Consider the following 22,496-nt stretch of genomic DNA (forward strand, 5'->3'; position numbering starts at 1 on the left):
ATGAGAGGCTTGATGAAGAAATCATACGTTGCCTCTCTTCTTGGATGACAAGTGAGAAAACTTTATTGATTGAAGGCAGTGGATCAATCAACAAAATTTGACCTCGAACCTGTGAATAACTTTCATTCAATCCCATTAGGAACTGATAGACTTGTTGTTGATGATGGTAAGACAGAATAGTTTTCAAAGCTCCACATGTGCAGGTAGGGATTGGCTGGTGATTTCCTAACTCATCCCATAATCCTTTCATAGCAGTAAAGTATGAGCTCACAGAATTGTTTTCTTGTGACAAACATGAAATAGATTTCTGGAGCTGAAAAATTCGTGGTCCATTGTGCTGAGAAAACCGATCCTGTAGGTCAATCCATATTTCAGATGCATCATCAATGTAAATGATGCTATTAGCAATCTCTGTTGAAACAGAATTGAGCAACCATGAGAGGACCATGTTATTGCAACGAGTCCATGCCAAGCCTTGAGAATCATAAAGATTGGATGGCTTAGGCAAAGTGCCATTAACAAAACTGAGTTTGTTCTTGGCTGATAAAGCCATCATCATCGCCCTTTTCCATGAATTATAGTTTTCACCATTGAGTGGCTTTGAGACGATCATGGCTCCAGGACTGTTACCATGATGCAAGAAGAAAGGATTGGAAGAATCCATCTCTGATGTAGGGTTGGTATTGACAGCCATTGTTAAGAAAGTAAAGAGAAAAAAAGAACTGATGAAGAGGATGAAGATGCGGAAAGAAAACTTCAAAGAAAATGCTCTGATACCATATTGAAATAGAGATAATGAACTGAATTCTCTCTTTTTACTTAACACTTTAACCATTGTTTATTACATTGTTTATATAGACTAGTATGGAAACAGAATAAACAGAATAAACAACGGTTAATTAATAGAATAACAGACTTCTATAACAGCTTTAACAAACTCTAACTTCTTCACTGTTGCTTGCTGAAGAAGTTAACTAAAGATTGCAGGATTGCTTGTGATTGTTACTTGCTGGAGATTTGCACTGCTGTATTCATTGTTGAAGCTGCTGATGTGGAGAAGACAGAGAGGACAGAACTGCACTGCTGGCTTCATTGTGGACATGAAGAAGATTGAGCTTTATACAATTCAATAGTAAAACTTCTGCATTTTTAGATTAATGGGTATTTTGTATCAATATTTCGTAAGTTCTTGTTCTCCAATGAATTAAAAAAAGAAGCTATATGTTGGAGTCTGCACTCTGTGGAGGAACTGTTTGTCCGTGGTTGGTTGATTCCAGTTTTATACTTCATGTCAGCTTGACTCTATTCTCTTTGATTGTGACTGTGGTAAGAATTGTTTTCTAGTATTTATTCTGATATGTAGTCTGGAAGATTCTCCTTGTATTCTGATACTTTTCAAGCCCCTTTTGTATCTTAATTTCTGAAGTTTGTTTAATGAAATCAGCACTTCATGAGCTAATGTGTAAAGTTTTACATGCATGCTTTCAAGCCTCTGTTTTTTTTCCCCCTTTTTTTTCCATGCTGTGGCGTTCTAACTATGAAGGAGCTTGAGCTGATGTTAGAGCACTCGGATTGTTACAGTATTACTCTGCTCATTGCTTTTCTATTTATCAAGGGTTGGAAATTAATGCTTACTTTCTGCATTTTCTGCCTCCTGATGGGTAAAATCGTTTAGGGAATTCTTACAGTTATGTTAACCAACGATCATAGATAGTGAAACTAATGTTTCATTCATTCATGCAGGTAACTCTGTAAGTTTATAAAAGCTTTTGTGCTGTGTAATTGGTAAAATGTGTGCTTTTAAGGTGCTATAACATGTTGCACTTGAGCAGGTTAATCTACCAAAAGGATTTGGGTACGTTGAGTTTAGGACTAGAGCAGATGCTGAAAAGGCTCTGCTATACATGGTACTAAATGCAGCTGTGACAAGAAAAATGTTATATGACTGTGAATGATGCTGTAAATTGCCTCCATGCAGGCCCAGATTGATGGCAATGTTGTTCGGGCAATGTTCACTCTATCTTCTACCATATCATGAATTAATGTATGTGTTCATGATTAATTGCTGTTGATGTCAGCTTCTCATCATCGGAAAAGTCTGGCTTCGCCTCAAAGATCTCCTGTTGGTTGAAGGGGTGGATCTCCTAGACGTCAGCTGGATCCTCCATGTAGACGTGCAGATTCTCCTGGTTCACGCCGAGCAGACTCCATTTCGTCGTGGTGAGACACCTCCAAGGCAGAGAGACCTGCATCACCAGCCCAGAGGTCGATCTCCATCCTCTAGCTCCTCCATGGCGATATAGGTCCCCATTAAGGCTGGCACTTGACTATCTATTACATATTTTCTCCTTTAATATCGTCAGTAATTTTGAAGCTAATAACACATTATCATCTCTTCCTAGGGCCTCAACCCGAAGGATGCGTGGTAGTCATGTTCGTAAACGTTTCTCCTGCTCCAAGGCAACAGTAATTATACCTTTTAAACTATTATAGTCTAAAACCTGAAATCCCTCAAAGCCACTGTTCCACTTGTTTTCTTTGTTGTAATAAATACAGTTTCTGATATTCTTTGGATTCTAACTTATTGGCAATTCTTTTCCTTTTACCTCAGCTCACCACCCAGACGAGCTCCTAGTCCTCTAAGAAGGTCTCCACTTCGTAGATGCAGCCGCTCTCCAATTCATTGGCCTGCTTGTTCTCGCTCAAGTTCACGAACTTTGATTGCTTTGGAAGATTTGATTGTATAACAAAATATGATTGAACCTTCTGTTGTAAAAAAAATATCTGAACTCAGAATACTTTTGTTACATTCTTTGGTGGTGTTGATTGACTCCGTTTTTCATCATCTTTGGTGGTGATTCTTCAATTAGCTATATATTATGTAGTTTTGATGTCAATCCATTATATACAATGCATGGTTCTTATGATTAATAAGCTCAATTTCAAGGGCATTTTACGATGCATGGATCATTCTTAAAAAATGCACTGATTTTCAGCTCTCTCTCTCTCTCTGTAAGATCTCTCCCTGAGACTTGAGAGGAAGAAGCGGTAGCAACAGTAGCAGCAGCGGTGCATAAGCCATAGGTAATGTTTACTTCCCTGATCTCTACCTCCCCCCCTTTCCCTCCCACCTTCTCCCCTGCCCTCCCTGACTCGTCAGTTGTGAATGATAAACTAGTGAAGATTTTATCCAGTTCTTGATACTTTTGCTCAGGGCTTGTCTCTCCTGTGTTTTATGGAGGCTGTGTATTCAATATTCAAGTATAGCCTCTTCCTCCATGGAAATTCTTTTCCCCCATGCTCATTTTTTCCCGCTAAGATGATTGATTCGAGAATGCAAAAACTGCATTTTTCTTAAAGGTTTTAAATGAAGCCAAGTTATTTTATTGCTATGAATTACCGTCCAAAGACGTTATAAAGGTATTTTTTCCAAGCTTGCTCTTGCAAATAATTATGGAAAAAAGAAGTCCTGCAAACTCTCTAGAGCCCAGCCCTGTCATGAGACTTGGTCTAGCGTGCTAGGTCAACATGCAACAATGACATTGAGCCTTTTTCTTCTTTCTGTTGGCTTGGCCATGGAACAGCATCCAAATTCTCCGTTGGCAAGAAATCTTCTTGAGAATTCATCAATTCAAAATTTCATTTTTATAGCATGTCGAAAACCCAAATATATTAAAAAAGGATTTAAGTTTATAATGTAAGATAGTTTGCATCATCAATTATGGTGACAGATATAGTTATTAAACCCGGCCCGGGATTGATCCGGCCAAGGGGCCGGATCCCGGGTTTCATTGGTCAACCCGGAAAATTAAAAAAAATTAAAGTTTTAATATTTTATATGAAAAAATCCATGTAAATATAGGTTATACATATTGTAAACAATGAAGTTTAAAAGAATATTTTAAAAAGGTTTTTATTCCACATTAAAAAGATATTATGTTAAGCTTTTAAGTTGAAGTATTTAAATCAAAAAAGTTTTTTTATCCCACGTTGAAAAAACATAACTTTTTTCTTGGGAACATAAAGTATATATACTAATAGGTTTCAAATCCCACATTGAAAAAACATAACTTCTTTCATGGGAACATAGAGTATATATACGAAAAGGCTTCAAATCCTACATTGAGAAGATACTATGTTATCCTTTTAAGTTGAAGTATTTAAACCAAAAAGTTTGTTATCCCACATTGAAAAAACATGATTTTTTTTTGGGAATATATAGTATATATATGAATAGGCTTCAAATCCCACATTGAAAAGATACTATGTTATCCTTTTAAGTTGAAGTATTTAAACCAAAAATTTTTTTATCCCACGTTGAAAAAACATGACTTTTTTCTTGGGAACATAAAGTATATATACTAATGGGTTTCAAATCCCACATTTGAAAAAAAAAAGGGTCTCGTCCGGGTTCGCCGGGGTCATGGGTCGACCTTCGGGTCGCCCGGGTTTGGTCGGGCTGTTGCCCCGGCCGGTCTTTTAGTAAATCGGGACCGGTCCAGCCACCGGGTCGACCGGGTCCCAGGTCGACCTGCCGGGCGGGGCCGAGTTTAATAACACTGGTGACAAGGGGCAAAGTGTACGAGTTTGTATGACGTTTCCTGCAAGCCTGTTTGGAAGTGTGGTTGTGGTTGCTTTTCAAAGTGCTTTTCGTGTCGAAATGTATCAAAATGATATATTTTTTATTTTTTTAAAATTATTTTTAAGATCAGCGCATCAAAATAATCCAAAATATACAAAAAAAATAATTTTTAACAAAAAAAATAATTTGAATTTTTATAGAATAAGATTTACACCGCGTTTCCAAACGATATAGTATTATTGTGTTATTCTAAAAAAATATATGAAAGTTCGACTATTTCAGTTTTGTTTATTCGGTTATTAATTATTTCAGATTTTAATGGTTTTGGTCCCGGTTTTCAAACGGGTGACAAGTTAATTGATGTCAGTCTAAGTCAAAAAGTTCAAAGAAAAAAATCAAAATAATGTCCTGGATAATTTGTTTTTAAGAAAAATCCTTAGAGATGACTTAATCGGGTTATGAATTGATTATTCCAGTAATTCTAGATTTGATTGCGTACATTTTTAAAATGGGTTAGAAGTAAACCTGGCTGGGTTCATTTTTTAAATGGGTTTAGATAGAAGTGATTAAACTCAATATTAATGGATTATTGAAGGGGTGTTTCCCGCCGTCAAGCTTTAATTTTTTTTTTTTAAATTAATTTTTTTAATATTTTTAAATTATTTTAATGTATAAATATTAATTTTAAAAACTCAAAAAATATTATTTTAATATATTTTTTAAAAATTTAATTTTTTTAAATTAATTATTTTACTGCGTTTGAATTATTATAATGAATAGATGTTAAAAACAAAATTTTAAAAGATAAAAAAATATTATTTTAATATGTGTTTTAAAAATTTAATTTTTTTTAAATTAATTATTTTAGTGTTTTTGAATTATTTTAATGTATAAATGATAAAAATAAAATTTAAAATTTAAAAAATATTATTTTAATATATTTTTAAAAAATATTTTAAAAATTAAAAAATAACTGCCACAGCTGTCCAGACTCCCCCACCAAGTGATAACTACAGTTTTGGTCTTACGGGTCTTCAACTCTTCATTCGGGCTCCAAGCACCGACCAAGCACGGGAACACAAATCAAAGCCCAATCCTTGAAAGAATCGGAGGTTTTTAACCCTAATACGAAGTATTAACCCTCTCTTGAGAATCGATTGGTGACTCGCCCTTTTGGAGTCGATTGAGAACGAAGGAAACAATGGACAAAGGCGAAGCCACCATTGAAACAGGAGCAACAAAATCCAGTGAAGGCCGTGAAAGCAAGATTGGAAGAGTTCAAGCTGTAGGATATCACATCCCACAAGATATAGTTGCTGAAATTCTTGCCAAACTCCCAGCGAAGTCTCTCATGCGATTCAGGTGCGTTTGCAAGACATGGTCTTCCTTGATTAGAGATCCTTTCTTTGTTAAGTTGCACCAGAACCAATCCTTGAATAAACCTTGCAAAACCGGACTCCTCATGTCCACAAAGCATCAACTATTCAACAGCCACTTTGTCTTCGCTGACCATGAAGGAAAACAAGCCCTCGAAGAAGACACAATCTCCATACCAAAATCTTCTAACGTTTTGGGGATTGCAAACGGTTTAGCATGCATCGTTAACGATAAACACCGTATCTCAGTCTATAATCTTAGCACCCGTGAAAGTACAACCATTCCTCCGCCTCCGCAGGAGATAAGAATTCAAGACCGTCTTTCCTTCGGGTTTGATCCTTTGGCTAATGAGTACAAGATAGTGAAGTTTTGTGCTCATGACAAAGAGCAATTTGAGATTTTTACGTTGGGGACAGAAAGGTGGAGAAGAATAAATAGGAAGCATTATAATTTTTATGGGGGCGCGAAGTGGTATGATTTTAAGGAAGCTATATGTGTCAAAGGAGTTATTTATTGGATGGTAAAATCTATGGCGGAATCGTTGAAGATTAATCTACATTCGTTTGACGTTCATGGCGAGAAGTTTCAACAAGTTGCTGTCCCAGGCAATGGCTTATGCTTGTTTAGTGATCTAATACAAATCGAAGGCTGTCTAGCAGTAATTCAAGATTCAGAGTGTGGAAATAAATTTAAACTAAAGATGCTACAAGACTATCATAACAACGTTTGGACCCATAAGATTATAGACATTCCACTAGGTCCGAAAGATGTTCGATATCCTACTTTGGCTGGAACTCTAGGAACTGGTGAGATCTTGATTCTGGACGATCACTTCTCTGGGTGTTTTAGACTGTTTTATAGTGATATGGGGAGTAAGAGATTACGAAGCGCAAAGATTGCCTTGCCATCTTTCTTTGGTGAGAATAAATGGAAAAGATATTATGCGAATCATTTCTCGCAAACAGGAGAAAATAATGGGAGTTGGCTCTACAGTGCAAGTATTTTTAGCTTTCATCATGTGGAGAACATCTTGCCATTGAAAGAAGACGGCGGCTTTATTTGAAAATGCGGTTGTAGCTGCGGTGCAATCCACGTTCTATAAGCATTATTTTGATGCTTTTGGTTGGAATGAGGGTTCCCAAACGGGTTTCTTTTTTTCCATTAATTAGTGGTTAGGTCTGCATGTCTTTTTTTAGCATTTGATTATTCATGAAAATAATTTTATTAGTAATGGATATATTTTAGATGAAAATACAATCCATTACTGTTTTTTTCTTTTTAGTCCAAATATAAGAGTTTTAGGTTAGATTGTGTATTAATTTAGACTATGATATTTTTTAGATGATTTTAAAAATAAATCATCTAATATTAAATGTTTGAATTCATGAAGCAAGAGCAAATTTCATCAGAAAACTTACTTTCTAGGATTATAATCTATTACTAATAATTCAATGATACCCTCCTCCAAAATAATGATTGAAGTCTCATATTCAATTGGGATTCCAATTAAAATTAAAAATCAAACATAATTGCAATCTTCATATATAGCATATCATAAGTAATTAGAAAAATTATATGAATATATCCCTTTTCATTGTTGCATTCAGTATGATTATTATTATTTTTATTATCCCTTTTCACCAGCTGAAAGCTGAGCTTTCAGTTTCTGCATTTGTTCAGGAATCCTGTAAGTGTTTAAATTCCAAGAACACCTTTGCTTGGTATCTTCATTTTATTGTCATCCACGAGCATTAGAATTCATTAGCATAATAATTTTCCATTAAAATTAAATTTAGAAAGACAAGAATGAGGAGGAAAGGAGGTTCTATGAAGGATAACAACTGCAACTGTGGATGATAATACATTCATTCATTATGTTAACAGAAGCATGTGGCTTTCACATATGTATGATCCATATAATGCGCTGAGTACAGCCTACAGGAACATAAGCCAAAAGAGATGCTTGAAGGATGTTGACACCAGCCCCCTCTTGCTCCATTACAAATTAGTGAAAGAATGGCTTCAGCTGGGACTGCTCACAGAAGTTTTATTTCAACCTATCTGCCTCTGCATGTCTATCAAGCAAAAGCACAAACAGGCAGAGGTGAAATTTGCCTCGTTTGCCAACCAAACACCATAGGCATGTGGAGATGGTTAAAAACTTTCAGGTCCTTGAGCAAACTTATTTTCAACTGCTAAATGGAGGTTGGTTCTCCAAAGGGAGTTCAATAGGTGTTGCATTTCCATAGAATTCTTCCAAGTTGTAGAAATCTCTCTGCGGAGGAAGAAATATGTGGATTACCACATCACCTGGACAACATACAAGCCAAATTGCTTTGATCAACAACACCAATAAATTTCTCACAGTGAAAATAACGCAAGCCCAACTACAAACCAACAATCTATCAAGAGAAGAAAAAGACTCTGGATTACCAATACCAGAGATCCTAAATACTATTACTTCAGAACATTATCAAGAACAAGGACTACATGAAATTATCAGTTGACCAGTACATGGCATCCTCTTCAATTTTATACACAATTGAGGATATGGATACGTTCATAACTGTGAAACTCGTTTTCTTTTCTCTTCTTTTTGGTTATATTTCCTTGTTGAGTTAATTTCATATAAACAGATGCCACTGGGTTTTCATTCAAGAACTTACCAAAGTCCAACAGGGTCCATGAGTTGGGTTTTCTGTCGCCAGATGGAACTTTTCCATACTTCTTTTCAGCAAGATCTCTTATTTTGGAACTACAAGGGGAGATAACATCATCTGACTCATTGCTCCAAATATTACATCTTTAATCTTATATCAACCAAATGTAAAAAGAAAATGAAATGAAAGCGCGGAGTTAATACTTGATAGCGTCTATCTGAGGACGTGAAAATGCTGTTGCAATGATAAAAAATCGAGTCCAGTACACAAGAGGCTTTACAAAGAGGACCTTTATATCTGAAGCCTTAACATCACTAGCAACCTTGGCCATTTCCACAGCAACTACCACAAGAAAAGAAGCAGGACATGGTCTGGTCAATCAGATGTGTAGTACATTAAAATTGAAGGATTATATGTGGAATGCCAAAGCCTGTGTGTATGCATAACTGCACTATGCATGCCTTGATCATAAAGGAACCCAGTGAACTTCAGAAGCTCACGAATCATTTACAAAAAGGGCAAGAACAAAAAACACCAAAGTCCCAAAGAGAACTGAAAGGCACCACAACTAGCTGAAACCGCACCAACTTAGCCAAGACTTGGCAGAAGTTGAAAGACATACAAGTCCCACTGTAATGAGATCGTTTGCTTAGCAAAAAAAAAAAAAAAAAAAGAATATACATTTTCAAAAGTCTTAGAAACATGATTGTCCATATCAAAGTACTTGTCAGCAGCACTTGTGAACAAAGCAGAACAGCATTGGTCTGGAGCAATGGCATGTCACAGGTGGCAAGAAAATTTTGAACGGCAAAATGAAGTAATTAAATGAATATGATAGCAATGACAATGTAAGCCATAGTAATCACATGATCAAGTAAAAGCAACAGCAAGTGTTCATTAGCAACACCGATCAAACTAAGATCATTATATTAATTGTAATCAGTAATGGAGCATAAAAGTACAAAATTAGATATCTAAGATTTAAGATACATGATACAAGCCAGCATCCACATGCATAGCGGAAATACTAGGCGCAGACAGATAATTACTATATGTAAGTAAAACATTGGCAATAATAGTGCTTACATGACAAGCTTTCAGCATCATCATCAACCTCTGCAGTAGGAGGTTTTTTGTCATTGCTCGTAAAGACCACTTTTCCATATTTATTGAACAAGTCATCAAACATCTCATCTGTATCTTCTACATTCTGCAAGGATATCAATCATGTCAGGAACACTGCCTCAAACGTACTGGAAGCACTCACCCTAACATTCAATAAGCAGATAGATAGTTATGCATTAATCACAATAATCTTCCAATTCCAGTCATCACCACACTGCAAAGTATTCAATACAAAATGAGAAAAGAAAGAATGTCATACATTCAAATAAACTGGTGTTAAAAGCCCCAAAAAAGCAGAGTGAATTTCTTTCAGTATCCATGAAATGCAAACAATTAAATTTCTAGTGATAGTCAGATATACCCTAACCTAATAAAATCAATTGACTTGGCCTAAAATAAGAAGCTGAAAACTCTCACTTTGTCGGGCATTTTATGCTTGTAAGATAGAATGCCTTAGATATTAACTCAAGGAAAAAAAAAAGGCATGGTGAAGGCTAGGTCTCATTCTGACTAATCAAAACTTAAAAAACTTGAAGGAGGGCTCTGGCATTCAGCAGGGAAAAAACGAAAGAAAGAAAAGAAATCTCATGCAATATATTAAATAAAGGAAATACCGTTTGATTTATTTTTCACCTTACAAGCTTTATTTATGACTACTGGAATGTGCTTTGGATAGAACAGTCACAAATAAAAGAGAAGCATAAAAATTGAACAAGATATAGTAATGTGATGATTCAATAAATGCATAAAACCAACTCCACAGGTTTATGACACCATAAAGAATAAATAACTAAGATTTCACATATTTGTAAGGAAGAACAAAATCAAATCTGAATATGTTGCAAGGGCTTGATTATAAATTAAAGATCATGCCTGTACTAAAGTCTAGATTAAGCACATACCAACCATTTACACCACAAAATTGCAAATTAATTTTCCAATCAAGCTTCTCCCAAAAATTCAGAAAAGCCACTTTAAGGAAAGTCATGAGAGTCTTAGGCTTACAACCAGAGGTTGAGCATGAGACACAAAGAGCAAACATTTCTTTCAAAATGTAGGAGACAACTACCCGGCATGGTCTCTTCTCAAAATCAACACAAAAACAAACCCCACCTCATAAAGAAGGTAAAAGAAAACTTTTGTTTACCCATTAAATCTCATTACCTAGCTTCTTCATATATTCTCACATCAGGAAGTCAACAGAACTGGCAAGAAAGGAGAAGAATTTCAACGTTTCCCAACATGAACAGTTTGTTTGATGTTATCTAATTTCCCCTCACGACAAGAATTCGGAACTTTTTAGGAATGATACAAAACACAAGTCAAGCAGTACATATAACAACAGAACTAAAATAGAACATGTGATTCAAATGCAAAGTCTCAATCTTTCAAACACTTTCTTCAGTTTTTCAAGTACCCAATCAAACTACACCATGATCAAGTTAACCAAAACATACAAAAAAAAAGAAAGAAGAAAGAGCAAGCTCATAAACTTGAATTTTCACATTCTACAGTTCCCAACACTAACAGTTCACATCAAACAAAAACCATCATAAAATGGAACACCATACCGAGAGAAAGCTATCATCATGATCTTTACGAAGAGCCAAACTTTCCTTCAAACTCAACTTCTCGGTTCTGAATTCATGCCAAAAGCACTTGTAATACCGAGGTAATTGGTGCCTATAAAAGCACAAACAGCCAGAATGTTTTCTGGGTTTTTGAGATAGCCTAGTTTCAACACGACCCAGTAGCTTAAACTCGCCGGAGAAGCGAGTTCCGGCACCAACGCCGGCTATGGATAAGGCGGGGGACACTGCCATTGTTGGTTTAGATATTAGAGAGGTAGATAAAAAAGAGAGGGAGATTTTGCATAAAGAGAGGAGATATCTGTAGTAGGAAGGTACAAACCCGGGCAGCTTGAGTGGATTTGTTGTTTTTGCTTGTACGGCTATTTCTGGACAAACTACAGATCAGTCCTCCAATTTCAACCTGATTCACATTGTTCTCCCATTAAAATCTTGGTCTTTTAGCTATGACATTGGTACTGATGACACAAGAAAAAACAAAAGAAATTTTTCTAAAAAGAATATAAGCATCAGAGAATTCCCTTTTTCTCAACGAGATTTTGTTTTTCAGGCTAATAACAACTACCAATCCAGCCCATCAACCCAACCATAAAAAACCTAATTTCTGTGTGAAGCTTCTATTTTAGAGATCCGTGATGAAATAGCACTTCTTGATCCTTAACAGGTTATAAGGTCCCGTTTATTTGTTGGAAAGTAGTTTTTTTTGGAAAGTGAATTCCGGAAAAGTGAATTCCGGGAAAATGAATTATTTTCTGATGTTTGGTAGTGTAATGGAAAATAAGTTGGAAAACACTTTCCAGTGTTTGGTTATGTCATGAAAAATAAGCTGGAAAATAACTTATTAATGTTTTATTTTTCTCAAGTTTATTAAAATAATGAGGAACAAATCTTACAAATTAAAATAATAGAGATCAAATAAAATAAATAATAATCAAAATAATAGAGATCAAATCTAAAAAAAAAAAAAAAAAATAAAAGATGAAGAAATTAAAATAATAATAATTAACATTTCATAAATTATTTCAAATAAAATAAGTAACAATCAAAAGAATGAGGACCAAATTTGATAGATAAAAAATTTCAATAAAAAAATAATAAGAAAAAAGTAAATAGCAATTATAAAAATAAGGACCAAAGTTAATATAAAAATTAAATTTTAAGAGATGAAATTGAAAAATAAATATTCAAAACAAAATATATATAGCAATCAAAAGTTTGAGGATCAAATTTGATATAATTAGCAAATAATGATATTTCTAAATTTTTCACAACTTCCAGAAAGTGTTTTCCGCCCTAATTTTCCAAGAAAACACTTTCCTGGAAACCAAGCCAAATTTTTCTTTGACTGAAAAGTGTTTTCCGTTGACCAACTTTCCTAATGACAAACAAACATAGAAAAGTTTGGAAAGTTGTTTCCCGGAAACCACTTTTCGGAAAACAAACTCAGCTAAAAGGGAAAACACTTTCCTGGAAACCAAACCAAATTTTCTGTTGACCGGAAAGTGTTTTCCGTTGACTAACTTTCCTAATGGCAAACAAACACAGGAAAATTTAGAAAGTGGTTTTCCAGAAACTGCTTTCCGGGAAACAAACATGGCCTAAGTTAGATTTTCATATCCCTAACTGAAACAGGATTCTGCAGAAGCCAGCAGCAGTAGGAGTCTCAGTGTAACAGTATATAAAGTTCAAGGCCATGGAAGAGGAAATAGTTAATCAAATCATGCAGAATCAGAGAAATCCCAACCCAAATTTATATGGCCGCAGGATTTTCGTGTGGCAGAATTATGAGGATTTTTGGAGTTATTTAGTACATCTCTCTTATGGAGGTGCTACACACATTAAACAAAACCTCAAGGCCTCCTTTTTGCTTGCATCGTGTTCATGCTGGTGAGAGTCAAGATACCCTGAGCAGCCTTACTTTTGTATCATGTGCGAGTCTTGCTTTAGTTCAACTAGTTTAGAAAATAACTAGTTCAGCGATCATGTACTTTTCTAGATTGAGATTGAAAATTTCAATTGTGTGCTAGATTTCCATGAAGTCAACGCTTTTTTTCTCTCCCTATTGGAGAAGTCAGCCAATCCTCAATATTTTAATCCCATGTCTCTAAAATAATAATCAAACAAAAATTTATTTAGGGAATTTTCTCCTCCTCTTCGTTTAGACCAACCAAATCAACTTTGGCCTAATTGTTGGGAGAAATAGTATGGCGTTTTGAAGATCACACTTCAATGCAACAAAAAAGGGAAAATTTCTTCAGTTTTATTTATTTTTGGTTACTTTTATACTTTTGTGATATGCTTTGATGAGGGAAACTTGGCTCTCTACCTCTTACTAAGTCTTGATGGTCCTGCTTAGCAATATATTTATGTAATATGGGAGATTAAATAATAAAAGAATTTTGCATGTGAAAGCTGAAGATGCCATAATTTATAAGAATAAAGAGTGTAAGATTATTCTAATAGTATTTTATTTATTTATTTTTAAAAAATATTGGTAGAGGGATTAATGAAACTATAAGAAAAGTCCTTCCCAATCGCTTTGGATGACTCTTCCATAGGATCTGGTAAGCAAAATTAAATGCTAAGAGAAAGAAAGTAAACCCTAGAAATTTTCAGAGGCAGGTGTCTTGTCTTACAGTTACTACTTTTGAAAGAGTCTTCTAAAGAACAAGTCATCAACTTAGGGACACAGCCACGCCAACGGGCAGTCTATAAGTATAGAGGAACTGAGGCTTATGCCATTCACATCCTCATTCGCTAGTAGATTTCTTTAGCTTCGGCACTATTTTCTACTACTTGATTAATTTTCAATACATTTTGCACAGCATACGAAATGGTTTCTCGTTTATCTTTAGCTTGTGTTGTTTTTTCATTATTCTTGATTTCCTCATGTTTTCCATGCCAAGCACAACTGTCTTCAAACTTCTATGACAGCACATGTCCGAATGCACTGACCACAATTCGTACTGCTATTCGGAGAGCTGTCTCGAGCGAGCGCAGAATGGCAGCATCCCTTATTCGTCTTCACTTCCATGATTGCTTTGTTCAAGTAAATTACTCGATCGCTACAACATTAGTACTGATTTCAGTCTGGAACTGATATATATGTTTGCTTATATTGCAGGGTTGTGATGCTTCAATCATGCTTGACAATTCTCCTTCAATAGATAGCGAGAAATTCTCATTCAGCAATAACAATTCAATCCGGGGATTTGAAGTCGTTGATGATGCCAAGGCTCAAGTGGAGAGCATATGTCCTGGAGTTGTTTCATGTGCTGACATTGCTGCTGTAGCAGCCCGTGATGCATCTGTTGCTGTGAGTAACACATTCCCTGCTCGGAAAGCTTCTCATTCAAACGTGATCAATCTAGTTATAAGTTCGGTTTCTATCTATAATACAGGTTGGTGGACCATCATGGACAGTGAGGCTTGGAAGAAGGGACTCCACCACAGCAAGCCGAAGCCTAGCTGACAGCGATATTCCTAGAGCTACAACTAGCCTTGTAAACCTAATTGGCATGTTCAATGGAAAAGGTTTGAGTGAAAGAGATATGGTTGCCCTTTCAGGTGTGTGCCTAAATAAGAACATGAACAGTTCCAACAATTTTCTAGGGCTAAACATCTATCTAAACGCACGAATGTATTACCGTCAAGGTTTGACTAAAGATTTCATTTTGATACAGGATCACATACAATAGGCCAAGCAAGATGTGTGACCTTCCGAGGCAGAATATATGACAATTCAAGTGATATTGATGCTGGTTTCGCCAGCACCAGAAGACGCAATTGTCCATCTGCTTCCGGTAACGGAAATAATAATCTTGCTCCACTTGATTTGGTGACACCCAATTCTTTCGATAACAATTACTTCAGGAATCTCATTCAAAGGAGGGGGCTTCTTCAATCAGACCAAGTGCTCTTTAGTGGTCAATCTACAGACAGCATAGTCACCGAGTACAGCAGGAACCCTTCACTTTTTAGTTCTGATTTTGCCGCTGCCATGTTAAGGATGGGAGATATAGAACCACTGACTGGTTCTCAAGGAGAGATACGAAGGGTTTGCAGTGTTGTTAATTGATTCGCTGAACAACCATTCAAATTCAAGATTTTTTTCTCTTTTAATTCTTAAAATAAATAGCGACCTAATAGTGATTCAAGTATTCATTATTTAATTGAATTCAATAGCGATTCGATCTTTTTAATAGACGTAATTAAGCAGGTGTTTATTTTAATTCTCAGTGAATGGAATGGCATAAATTTATCTCATGGTTTTGTGTTTTGTTTTTATTTTGTTGTTACAAGTGTCATAATTCAATTTCGAGTTTTTCCTAAAATTATCTTTTCCTTTTAAAAAAAAACAAAAGACCGATAACTTGACAAGAGCAGGTTAATAAGAGTTTCATGCATGGAGAAACCAATGTGAAATTTAGGACAAAATTGGGAGTTCAATTGTACCCCATTGCATTCAAGATTGAAAGATAATGCAAATTTAAGGTTAAATCAAATGATTATTAGATAAATTTGCATAAAAATTAAGTCTGATGACTTAATTAAGGTTTTAATAGGTCAATTTAATTTAATTATGGATCTAATTAAAAGTTTATTAAAACTTTATAATCAATTTGAGTCAAATTCAAATAATTAATTAAATGCAAGGCTTTTAATGGGTCAAATTCATTTTATCAAGGACTTAATTGGTCAAAACTTAATTATGAAAGCTTAATTTGTGTTTAATTGAGCAGATTTGAATTTTAAAGGATTAAATTTAATTTTTCCAAACCCAATTAAGTGAAATCAGGGATGAAATTGCAATAAAATCAAAGTTTGGGGGGTCAATTATGGGTCAAATTGATGAAATTCAAGACCAAGAATCTTTTTGCAAAAGGCACGTGAATTCAGGGACTCAATTCGATTGAAAACAAGGGTAAAATTGAAGAGATTAAAAGTTTGAAGGTCAATTAAGAATGAAATTGAAAATATTCAAGACCAAGGACCAAATTGAAAGAGGTGCAAAACTTAGAGGGTTACTTTAAAACTTGGCAGGGGTGAAATTGAATTGATTCTTGGAATCACAACTCAATTAAGGACCTGATTGAATAAATCCAAAGGTTAAGAGGCTGAAATTGAAAGAGAAGTTTTTTTTTTAAAAAACCTAATTCAACTTTAAATGCCAAAACAATGTTGTTTCATTTAAATAAAATAATGCGTTTTGGTAAGAAGAAAAAAATAATATAGTGTTAGACGACGCATCGTCTGACACTGTTAATCATCTTCTTCCATTATACTAGAAAAGCTACTCGAGTTGCTACTTTTTAGAGGCATTTAATGCCTCATCTATCTACCAAACAGAACAAACAAGCCATCACTCTCATAGCGTGACATTGTACTACACCCAGCTTGATTCCCACCATGTGGTCATCTCTGTAGCTGAGAATTAATTAAATGCAAAGCTTTTAATGGGTCAAATTCATTTTATGATGAGTTTTTTACGTCTTCCTCACAATTTCTCTCTCTCTCTCTCTCTCTCTCTCTCTCTCTCTCTCTCTCTCTCTCTCTCTCTCTCTCTCTCTTCATTTTCTTCTTCTTTGGCCAACATCTATGGTGTTTAAAAGAACATTATTCATGCTATTTTATATATATAGTTTTGAAACCCGGACCGGCCCGACGGATCGACTCAGGCCTGGGACCGGTCCGGGTCTAAGTAAAAACCCGTCGGGGAGTTGGCCCGACAAAACTCGGTCGACCCAGGTAAACCCGCCTACCTTCCTTTTTTTGTATTCAAGCGGCTGTGGGTCGAAACAGAAAAGAAATCATCTCGAAACAGAAGAGAAGGGATACAAAAGACAACATCACAAGCAGATGCCACCAGAATTTTGGGACCAAAAAAAGATACACTGCAAACTAGATTATAGCAATTCATTTAACTTACCAAGACAAGAAGACAGCCCTCCTTCAACAGCTAGATATCTCCAATCTGTACTTCAATATCTCAACAAAAATCTTGCAAAAGTTTTCAAATATTCTCCAAAATCCTCTAGCAGAAACTTCTCATATATGATCAAAAGCTTCAAGTATGCAATATATTTCCAGCTTCAACCCTAGCTGCTTACAACGACTTGAATCAAGGAAAGACAGGAGCTAGCTTGTCCCATTCAAATCTTCCTGGAACTGCCTTCTTATATTGATTATTAGAAGAAAAAATCTCTATCTAGAAGCTGAGACTCTTCCTATGCAACATGTCTTTTTATAGTCCACGAAATCCAAAAAAAGGAAGAAGAAAACAGTATCCCCTACCTCACCTGAAAACACACCTCTAGAATTTCAAATTCCTTAACCAAGTTCTCCTTGCTCGTAACTTTAAAGTATGATAATTTTTTTTTGGGTTGACCTGGGTCAACCCATCTGACCCGTGACCCGATCATTAGACCGGGTTGACCACCGGGTCGGGTTTAAAAACTATATATATATATTCTCTTTATTTACCCCTATGGCCCAATATTTCTTTAATTTATTCAAGAAACCCCACACTTTTCTTTTAATTTAGTTTGTGTTATTAGCTTTCCACTATTTCAATTTCATCCTTATCTTAAATTTAGGTTCTCAAAAATTGATTCATTTACATTAAATAAATAATTTTTTTATTAAAAAAAATCCAAAAAATTTGTAGCCGGGTTTTACATTCGCTGACCATTAAGGAAAACAAGCTTTCAAAGAAGACACAATCTCCATACCAAAATCTTCTAACATTTTGGGGATTGCAAACGGTTTAGCATGCATCGCTAACGATAAACACCATATCTCAGTCTATAATCTCACTACAAGATTTCACAGTTTTACCAACAGACATATTCCGTCGGTATGTGATTAAGGTATCGCTGGTAATTGATTTACCGACATCCTCACCTACGGAATACGTCCGTCAGCTTTCCTTTTGTCGGTAATACCATATTCCGTCGCTATATCGGTCAGAAAAATAAAAAAACATTTGCCGATGGTTTTACAGACGGAAATTGAGCGCCAAAAAAAAGGTTTCCCGTTTGAAATATACCGACGGATAAAAACTGTTGATACAATTATCGGTGAATGTTTGGAATACCGACCGAAGATATCCGTCTGTACATTCGTCGGTCATTGTGGCAGGCACTGTAAAATAACGACGGATTAAGTCCATCGGTAAAGTTGACGGTGAGTGCGAAATACCGACCGAATATATTCGTTTGTAAATTCGTCGGTGACTGTGGCAACTACTGTTAAATGCCGACGGATATATTCCGTTGGTAAAACCCTCTGTGATTATTTTTAAATATGTTTTTTAAAAATTATTTAGAATATATAATATAAAATTATATAAATTAATAGTAATAAAAACCAATTATGCAAATAAAATTTTTATTAAACATAAAAAATAAAAGAAATAAAGTTAAATAATATTCATTACAAACTGAATATGTTTTAAAAAATATTAAATTAACTATTAAAGTTAAATAATATTCATTACTAATTAACATAATGATGGAGCTGGAGGAGGAGGAGGAGGAGGAGGCTGGTTGTTATACGGCCAAAAAGGAGGAGGTGCACATGTATCACCACTCTGTGATGCCATGTTCATGACAAATTCGCGAAGCTGGTTATGCTCCGCTTTTTGTTGTGCATTATCCGCTTTGAGTTGTGCATACGCCGCTGATAGGTAGTCGTATTTTTCGGTGAGTTGAGCCGTGTGTTGCTGCAAGGCCACGAACTCCTTAGATTGGGTGCTCGATACTGATTGAGAGCCCCCAACGGTTGAAACACTACGGGCCGCCCGCAAGTTCTCAGCCGTAATGTTGGAGAGCCCGTAAACCTGATTTTTATCGGGTCCACCAGATGATCTAACCTCCATCCATAAATCCGGATCGAATTCCGGATGGGTCAAAGGATCGTCCCTATATCTCTCCCTCAACCGGCTGTTATAGGTATCCTGAAAATAAAAAAAGTAATCATCATATTCAATTCAATAAAAATAATAACTTACAAAATAAAATGGTTGAACAAACATACCATGAAATGTTGAGCACGGTTGTCAATGAACTGTTACGCCCCCTTTTGGCGGTCTTGACTCCACACATGCGTCTCCACAAACAGCTCCATCAGGCTCGGCTCACGTCCAAGAGACATAGCTTATAATGAAAAAAGATTAATTAACAACAAATTAATTTAACAATATATTTCATTAAAATTAATCTTACCATCCGTTTCGCATGTGCAGCAAACGGAACGGAGCCACCGGTGTGCGTTGTCACTGAGCCATGAATTGACCGATTCCGGTAGCCAGCACCGGACTGTGAGCGTCGTGTGAACCGCTTAGATGTCATGTGCTCAAGATAGCGCGGCCATATATCTTCCGAGATGTATATCGGTTTGAAATCCCTCCAAACCGTCACATCGTTCCAGCCTTGGAGACCCCTATCTCTCGCGGTTTTTTTTGCCTTTTTTTGTGCTTCATACAAAAAATCACGCAACCTACTTCCATAGCGAGAAATTAGAAGTTGAAACATAAATTTTTTCCTAAAAAAATCTTGTATTGTTTTCGATGTTACCTAGTTGCCGCGTGATTTTCCCACACCCTCCTCACAACTTTGTCATGCGCCCTGTCCCAGGCGAATTTGTGCTGTGTATAAATAATTTGATAAATAAAAATGATAATTTATTTACAATTATATTAATAAATTATTAGAAATAAGCTGGAAATTAGAAATTAACACCAACCTCAAATCTGCTAAACCATGCATCGATTTGAGTTATCTATTCAAGATGTCTGGATACCTGACTCCATTGAAATAATGAAATCTCCATCGACGATTTAAACGCCGATGATATTACTCGGGCGGCCTCAATGTTTGTGAACTTGAAAATAAATTAAATTCATGAAATATTGATTAGTTGTTCATAAATTATGTTATAATTTAAAAGAAAAAACTATAACCTTAACAAACTTACATTGAAAGGTTGTCCTTCCACTGTGCCTCGTACTTGCGGGTGAACTGATTCCACTGCGAAGGCACGCCACCTCTGCGCTGTGAACCCGCGCTGGAAGAGGCAACATCGGTTGACGGTGCAGGTGGCGTAGGTGCCGCTTCTTGAGAGGCACCTAAGGATATGTCATCCTCGCTGCTAGAAGAACTAGCTGCGACCATACGTGAGGAACCAACTCTGGTTTTCGTTCTACGCATCTACACAATTGTATACGAATAATTATATAATTAAATTCGAATGTTAAAAAAAATTCAACAGCACCTCCCCTATACTGGATACTATCCAAATCCACAAACCTGCAAATATTGACAAAAGCCACAACCAATTGACTCCATCTATACTAATATTGTATATACCATAACATCTATACATATAACATTCATACTAATTACAAGGTAAATTCAACATTAACAACATATTCAATCATTATATAAATACAAACAATAAAAAATATTCAATAATTTCAAAATAAACTCTAGACTAACAATTAAAATTACTAATTATTCCAACATATTCAATTACTAATTCTAAGGTAAATTCAATATTAACAATTACAATTATTCAATAATTATGCCAATACAACAATAAAATATATTCAATAAATTAAAAAAAAACTATAGAATTTAGAAATGAAACATGCATACCTTAATAATGTATTGATTTCAAGACTTTATCTACATTATAAAAATACACCAAAACAAAAAAAACATAAAAAAAATAAAAATAGCTAAAACAAAAAAAACCCTTAAAGTAAAATGAAATAGAGGAAACACATACCTTTTAATTTGATGAAGATTCACAAGAACACTTGCTAGAGATTGTAGGTGAAAGCCTTGGAGAAATGAGAGGAAAAAAATCAAAATTTAAGGTGAAGAACGGAAGAGATGAAAAAATAAACTGAAGGGGCGGACGCTGGGATTTATAAGCAGTTTTACCGATGGATTCACCGACGGATATAAAAAAAATTATTTTAATTTATTTTGTCGTTGACGTTTCGAAAATCCGTCGGTAATTTTTGAATTTCACACCAACATTTTTAATTACCCTCCATATTTTTCGTTGTTAGTAATTCCATCGGCAAACTCACGCGGTCAGAGATGCATTTAATGCACCGCCCTTTGGAATTCACACAGTCCAGTCGTCGGTGATTGTCTCTGTGAAATGCCAACGGACTCTTATCCGTCGGTATGGGCGTCGATAATTATGGCATTTTCAAGTAATTATTTCCGAACTCTCCGTGAAATGCCGACGAATCTTATTCCGTCGGTAATTGTGGCATTTGAAGTAATTATTTTTGAACTCTCTGTGAAATGTCGACGGACCTTAGTCCATCGGTAGGGTCGTCAGTAATTGTGGCATTGAACAGGAAAGATTATCTTTGGATTGCCTATTTACCTTCCTGCAAACACTTAAATGATAAACTGTACATCGCACAAAACAATAACAACACTGCTTAAACAATACATAATATATATTACATGAAAAAAATGTTTTACACAGGGTTTCATTCTGATAGTTAGTCAGAATTTTCTTCTTCTTCATTGTCAATTGAATAATTATCACCTTCATCACAATCTTCAATATGGATATCATCATCTTCATCGATATTTTCTTGTTCGCTAGAGCTCAAAACAACATTCAACTCCTCTGCGTCAACATCAACAAGATTTTCATCGAGAACACGAAAATTTAAATTTTCTTCCAAGTCAATCGAAGGAGCAACTCGATATGGTTCAACCAACTCACTAACTTGAAAGACTTCATCTCGCACACTTGTGTCTTCGTTCTCATCTGAACAAGCTCGACACGACCCTTGGGTTTCGTTTTTAAAACGGACAACCAATCCACTCTTGATCGATCCTTTATAAAAGAAGAGGTGTATGTGTAATAAATTTGTTGACATTGCTTTGCGAAAACAAAGACATCGTTTACGTTGCGGAGTCTAGCTTTTAAGTTGATTTCGACCAGACCATAGTGCGGATCAACTCTGATTCCTCTGTCAGTCGTGTCATACCAATAGCATTTGAATAAAAACACTCTATTCTGCTCACTATGATATTGCAATTCGATGACCTCTTCTAATCTACCATAGTAGTCAACTTCTAACTCACTACTAGTCGATCCCTTAACACAAACACCGCTGTTATATGT

The 22,496-nt window shown here is 35.5% G+C and overlaps 3 protein-coding genes and 1 pseudogene across 3 annotated transcripts; 3 read left to right on the forward strand and 1 right to left on the reverse strand.

The window, feature by feature from the left end:
- The first annotated feature begins 1,537 nt into the window (after positions 1 to 1,537).
- Positions 1,538 to 2,747, forward strand: LOC7490750 (serine/arginine-rich splicing factor SR45-like; annotated as a pseudogene).
- A 2,922-nt stretch (positions 2,748 to 5,669) lies between these two features.
- Positions 5,670 to 7,235, forward strand: LOC7480375 (putative F-box protein At1g32420). The gene has a single exon (XM_002298969.3). The coding sequence runs from the start codon at positions 5,784 to 5,786 to the stop codon at positions 7,020 to 7,022; it is 1,239 nt and encodes a 412-aa protein (XP_002299005.1). The 5' UTR covers positions 5,670 to 5,783; the 3' UTR covers positions 7,023 to 7,235.
- Positions 7,236 to 7,766: 531 nt separating this feature from the next.
- Positions 7,767 to 11,650, reverse strand: LOC7480376 (protein Iojap, chloroplastic). The gene is made up of 5 exons (XM_002300513.4): positions 11,316 to 11,650; positions 9,706 to 9,829; positions 8,823 to 8,961; positions 8,626 to 8,714; positions 7,767 to 8,269 (listed from the first exon to the last, which is right to left on the reverse strand). The coding sequence occupies exons 1-5, from the start codon at positions 11,565 to 11,567 to the stop codon at positions 8,148 to 8,150; spliced, it is 726 nt and encodes a 241-aa protein (XP_002300549.2). The 5' UTR covers positions 11,568 to 11,650; the 3' UTR covers positions 7,767 to 8,147.
- Positions 11,651 to 14,104: 2,454 nt separating this feature from the next.
- On the forward strand, positions 14,105 to 15,558 carry LOC7490751 (lignin-forming anionic peroxidase). Its single transcript, XM_002298970.4, has 4 exons — positions 14,105 to 14,382; positions 14,458 to 14,649; positions 14,735 to 14,900; positions 15,017 to 15,558. The coding sequence occupies exons 1-4, from the start codon at positions 14,167 to 14,169 to the stop codon at positions 15,409 to 15,411; spliced, it is 969 nt and encodes a 322-aa protein (XP_002299006.2). The 5' UTR covers positions 14,105 to 14,166; the 3' UTR covers positions 15,412 to 15,558.
- The last annotated feature ends 6,938 nt before the right edge of the window (positions 15,559 to 22,496 follow it).

This window comes from Populus trichocarpa, chromosome 1 (assembly GCF_000002775.5).
Source record: "Populus trichocarpa isolate Nisqually-1 chromosome 1, P.trichocarpa_v4.1, whole genome shotgun sequence".
Lineage (NCBI taxonomy): Eukaryota > Viridiplantae > Streptophyta > Magnoliopsida > Malpighiales > Salicaceae > Populus > Populus trichocarpa.

Coding starts and splice junctions, on each gene's coding strand:
- LOC7480375 (XM_002298969.3), top strand. CDS start 5,784: ATGGACAAAGGCGAAGCCACCATTGAAACAGGAGCAACAAAATCCAGT.
- LOC7480376 (XM_002300513.4), bottom strand. CDS start 11,567: ATGGCAGTGTCCCCCGCCTTATCCATAGCCGGCGTTGGTGCCGGAACT. Junction 9,830..11,315: donor ATGATGATAGCTTTCTCTCG/GTATGGTGTTCC, acceptor ATATCCTTGCAG/AATGTAGAAGATACAGATGA. Junction 8,962..9,705: donor TGATGCTGAAAGCTTGTCAT/GTAAGCACTATT, acceptor TTCTTGTGGTAG/TTGCTGTGGAAATGGCCAAG.
- LOC7490751 (XM_002298970.4), top strand. CDS start 14,167: ATGGTTTCTCGTTTATCTTTAGCTTGTGTTGTTTTTTCATTATTCTTG. Junction 14,383..14,457: donor TCCATGATTGCTTTGTTCAA/GTAAATTACTCG, acceptor CTTATATTGCAG/GGTTGTGATGCTTCAATCAT. Junction 14,901..15,016: donor AGATATGGTTGCCCTTTCAG/GTGTGTGCCTAA, acceptor ATTTTGATACAG/GATCACATACAATAGGCCAA.